Genomic DNA, 4788 nt, shown 5'->3' on the forward strand with positions numbered 1-4788 from the left:
ACGTCCATTTTCACTGAACTAGTACACAATTTTATTTAGAGGCCAGCTGAGGACCACCTCCGGGTGCGGGATTTTCTCGCTGCGTTGAAGACCCATTGGTGGTCTTCGGCTGTTGTCTGCTCTTGGTCGGGTTGTTGTCTCTTTGACATATTCCCCATTTCTATTCTCAATTTTATCCTAGGTTCATAATTCAATGGTAAAGCATGGATTGCGAGAAAAACTCTAAAGACTTAACTTTTAAACTCCTAACGTCTCAAGTGATGATTCGTCCTGAATATGCATAAAATATTTGCCACGGGACGTTAAGCAACCAACAATAAATCGTTCCTGTTGATGGTATAAAGGAAAATGTGATTTTTGAAAGACGGAACATATAAACGTTTATAGATCACAGTTGGGCTATGAGAAATGAGCCAGCATGAAATTCATACAACCGACCCCTGGACATAGAAAGATAGTCACAAACAAATTGGAGAGAAAAAAGTAAGATTTGTGAGTACGAAATCTTAACAAATTATCAGTGGAAAATGATATAAATAAGATATGAATATCACACTTTTTTGTATCATATTTTATTCAAGTTTCTTTATCATGCTTAATATGATCAAGCTTGCTGCTTTAAAATAAAAAGAATTAAGATGTTACAAACTTTTATTTGATGCATTTTACTTATATTAAATGTCCGGAAAACATCGAATAATTTTCACCTAAAATATGCCCTGAAGGACGAGGTTGGATGATAGAGATTCGATCCCCTTTCTCCAATTCGAGAATGGCTTCTAGAGATCCTGTTGTAAATGGTGCATATGCAGCATGACCCCTTACAAGTCGATTGTTATTTTTCGCCAGGGTCAGTTCGAGCCATTCGTTTCTATTACCAGCGACGAAACTCACTGCGAATATGTATGTCCCTTTACGTGGAGCCGTAAACACTCCGGAATTTGCGTCGTATCCATTCCCGATGTTTGTTAGAATAGAATCAAATTTAACTACGCTGCTAGATGTTAACGTCACTTCTCTTGGGGTTAATGTTGCAAGAAACGCCGGTTTTTTAAAGGTTCCTCCTAAAAAAAAGAATTATTTCATAATAATTTTAAGAATCGTATTTTTGCTTATTTTATATAATAATAGTTGTGAAAATTAGGGGTGTGACCATTAATGTCTTTACTAATATAAGTAAATGTTTCAATACAGTTAAATCAAAGTTTAGGCATTGCAGGTCTAGGAGAAGAATATATAGTGCACATATTGGAATAAAAATTGATTCTTATTATGTCGTACCATTGCAAGCATGGTGATATGAACTTTTCCATAGCTAAAAAAAATTTATTTTTTGATATGATTTCTACACAAATAATCATTGTGTATATTCTATTGAAGATCTATCAATTCAAATGTACAAGAAAAAAGTAAAATAACAAAAATACCGAACTCCAAGGAAAATTCAAGTCGGAAAGTCCCTCATCAAATGGCAAAATCAAAAGCTCAAACACATCAAATGAATTGAAAACAACTGTCATATTCCTGACTTGGTACAGGCATTTCCTTATGTAGAAAACGGTGGATTAAACCTGGTTTTATAGCTAGCTAAACCTCTCACTTGTATAACAGTCGCATAAAGTTCCATTATATTGACAACAATGTGTGAACAAAACAAACAGACATAATAGGTAAAAATGTCAAAAACAGGGGCACAGTAGCCAACACTGTGCCACAATCCCAATCCGAATCACCACAAGAATAAGCTTCCCGACATATTTCTTTGGTTGTCTGTTTCTTTAAATTCTAAATTTGATAGTGAAGTAAATTCTTTTTATGTTATGAAAAAATGTTATTATAGAATGTAAAATAATTATTGATTGTCTGTTTTTTCTGCTGTTTTATTTTACAATTCACAAACAAACCTAAGAAAATATACATTTGTAGTATTATTGATACAGCACGGTCGGAAAATATCGGTTCATGTATAAACTCCGAATTAGTGTATGATAAGTAAATATGTGTTCCTTGTGCGAAAAAGAGAGGCGAAAGATACCAAAGGAACATTCAAACTAATAAGTCGAAAATAAACTGACAACGCCATGGCTAAAAAATACCAACAGACAAACAATAGTACACAAAACACAATATAGAAAACTAAAAACTGAGCAACACGAACCCCACCAAAAACTGGGGGTGATCTCAGGTATTCCGAAACGGTAAGCAGATCCTGCTCCACTAGTGGCACCCGTCGTGTTGCTCATGTTAGTACAAACCCGGTAATAAGTCTTATTCGGTAGATCACATTCGGGAAAAGGGGGCGGGATTATAGTTACGACATTAGGAACATATCCGTTATCATCTGTGAAACGGATATTTCATAACGGTCAACCAACTCGTGATGGCGTCCGTAAAATTTACGAAGGGATGATTTCAACTTCACCACTTGGAACTCTTGGTTTAATAGCTTCCTTGTGAGCAGCAACCCTCTATCAATGAAATCATGATCGGAAATACAAGCCCTGGAATATCGTTTAAACTGGGAGATATATACTCCGTATGCAGACGCTGCTGGAATGTTGCAACATAGAAATGGAAAATTCACAATTGAGAAGCTGATATCATCTCTTTTGTCGTAGAGCTTTGTTTTCAACCGACCCTCATTGTCAATTTCTAGATGTAAGTCAAGATATGAGGCAGACTTAACTGTATCTGTTGTATCCTTTATATCAAGTTCGATGGGATAGATGCGTTCAACATAGTCAGCAAATTTTGAATTATTTAGTGAGAGAATATCATCATCTATATAGCGGAAGGGAAAGTTAAAGGATACTGCTAACTTCTTTTCTTTCTTCCTAAGAAGTTCCTGTATGAAATAAGGAACAAGTCGGCAAGAAAAGGGGCACAGTTGGTTCCCATGGGAATGCCGATTGTTTGTTGAAAAACACGTCCTCAAAACGTAACAAATATGTTGTCAATCAAGAAATCAAGCATCTTGATAATGTCATTTTCAGAGAATTTTTTGTTTGAATCAGAGTGTTTTTTTACAAAGTAGGATTTATCCCTCCCCAAGACAAGATACTTGTATCTACGTTGGCCATTCTTTTTTATGAAACAAAGCGAATTGACATTGAAAAGTGTTGTTGAATACATACCTGATTGACAAGTAATCTTCTTCATGACATTCATCAAATCTTCGAATTCTCCATTGTCTAAAATATATGGGTACGACATAGTTCAACAAAATCATAAGAAGGGAATGGTAAGTACATGATATAAATGAAATTGAATACTTCATGTACTTAGTATGCTAAAGAAGTTTAAAATAGCCTATGCAAAATATAAATTTTCCTTAAGGTCATACAAAAAAATTACTTTTGATTAAATAATATTATTTACATTGCATTAAATAAAATGTAAATTTTGACAAGTTCTATATTTTCTGATATCATTGAAAAACAGGAAAAACAATACCTAATACACTTTGGCCAAATTATAATAAGCGATTCGCAATAATGAATAATAGATGATAATATTTATAACGAAAAGTAAATAGATAAATAAATCTTTGTTTATCATGTTTATATTATTTTAATGTTATGGCGACCAAGATTTATTTTCTTGCACATTTAAAATAAGCGCCGACAGCACTTCTTTTATATGTTATTCCCATAAACCATGCCACAAGAAGAATAGTTAGAGACTGATTAACAGTGCATCAAGTCTTTCAGTTGCCTGATTAATGCATTTATTTAGTCAACAAATAGTACTTGCTAACCATAGATGTTCCCTAATTTATGATTTTCTTTAATCAAAAGTATCTTCCATCGACTATGCATTGCAGTGGGGAAAATACGTACATACGCATATACTCACCAAAACAATTATTCGCGTAAAAAATGAATCTTAAGACGACAATAATTACATTACATAAAATGTTTACGTAAAAACATGCAATAAATTTAGGCAAACACTTACTTATTCCTGGGCAAGAGCTGTCAGCAGATGATGCATACACTACCATCAATATTAGAAAGATTAACTGTAGATTCATATTCTGTGACTGATCTGAAACGAAAGGTTGCTTAATCATAAGAAGTGACAATACAAAATTGAACTATCATGTCCAAATGCAAGGCTATAAATCCGTGATTGATTGCGTGATAAGATCATTCGATCCGATACTATTTTGTAACATGTGTAGTTCTGGTATAATTTAAAGATTCAGTTACAGGAAATGGTAAAAGTAATACTACATATACCCTTGATTGTTGTTTGTAACATGAGTAGTTCTGGGTCAATTTTAAGCATTCAAATCAACGCACATAACACACACACATACACAAGTTGTTTACTATGTTCAAATCTCATAAATTTATTAATCGGTACATATGAATCATTGTGAATGTACAAATAAAAAAGAAAATGAGGGAATTGCATCAACTATTTAAGGATCGCGATAGGGTACGAACGTCGACAGGGAAAACGTTTTCTGCTACGCAGTCTTCATAAGAAAATTTTGAAAAATGTTTAATAGTTGCATTATTATGCACCTCTTACTGTAGTTTTAGAACTTTAAAGCGTTATTAACAATACATAAAATACTTCTTTTCTGTTTATTTTCCTTTCCATTTTGGATTGATCAAGAGAAAAAAAAAGAATATATTCTCATAGAATAGAAAAAAATAAAGATGAGCATTTTCTAAACCATATCTTAACAAGAAAATCATCACCTGAGTTAATTTGAGGTTATTATTATGATTTGAAGATAAGAAAGATTTGCAATCCTGATAAAATTCCATTACATGG

The 4788-nt window shown here is 33.2% G+C and overlaps 1 protein-coding gene across 1 annotated transcript; it reads right to left on the reverse strand.

The window, feature by feature from the left end:
* Window positions 1-633: 633 nt before the first annotated feature.
* Window positions 634-4237, reverse strand: LOC127734811 (cerebellin-2-like). Its single transcript, XM_052244826.1, has 3 exons — window positions 3958-4237; window positions 3135-3191; window positions 634-1064 (listed from the first exon to the last, which is right to left on the reverse strand). Exons 1-3 carry the CDS (start codon window positions 4070-4072, stop codon window positions 670-672), a joined length of 567 nt encoding a protein of 188 aa, XP_052100786.1. The 5' UTR covers window positions 4073-4237; the 3' UTR covers window positions 634-669.
* Window positions 4238-4788: the final 551 nt, after the last annotated feature.

This window comes from Mytilus californianus, unplaced genomic scaffold, assembly GCF_021869535.1.
Source record: "Mytilus californianus isolate M0D057914Y unplaced genomic scaffold, xbMytCali1.0.p SCAF_3, whole genome shotgun sequence".
NCBI classification, from domain to species: domain Eukaryota; kingdom Metazoa; phylum Mollusca; class Bivalvia; order Mytilida; family Mytilidae; genus Mytilus; species Mytilus californianus.

Coding starts and splice junctions, on each gene's coding strand:
- LOC127734811 (XM_052244826.1), bottom strand. CDS start 4,072: ATGATTAAGCAACCTTTCGTTTCAGATCAGTCACAGAATATGAATCTA. Junction 3,192..3,957: donor CAGCTCTTGCCCAGGAATAA/GTAAGTGTTTGC, acceptor CATATATTTTAG/ACAATGGAGAATTCGAAGAT. Junction 1,065..3,134: donor GAAGATTACTTGTCAATCAG/GTATGTATTCAA, acceptor TCTTTTTTTTAG/GAGGAACCTTTAAAAAACCG.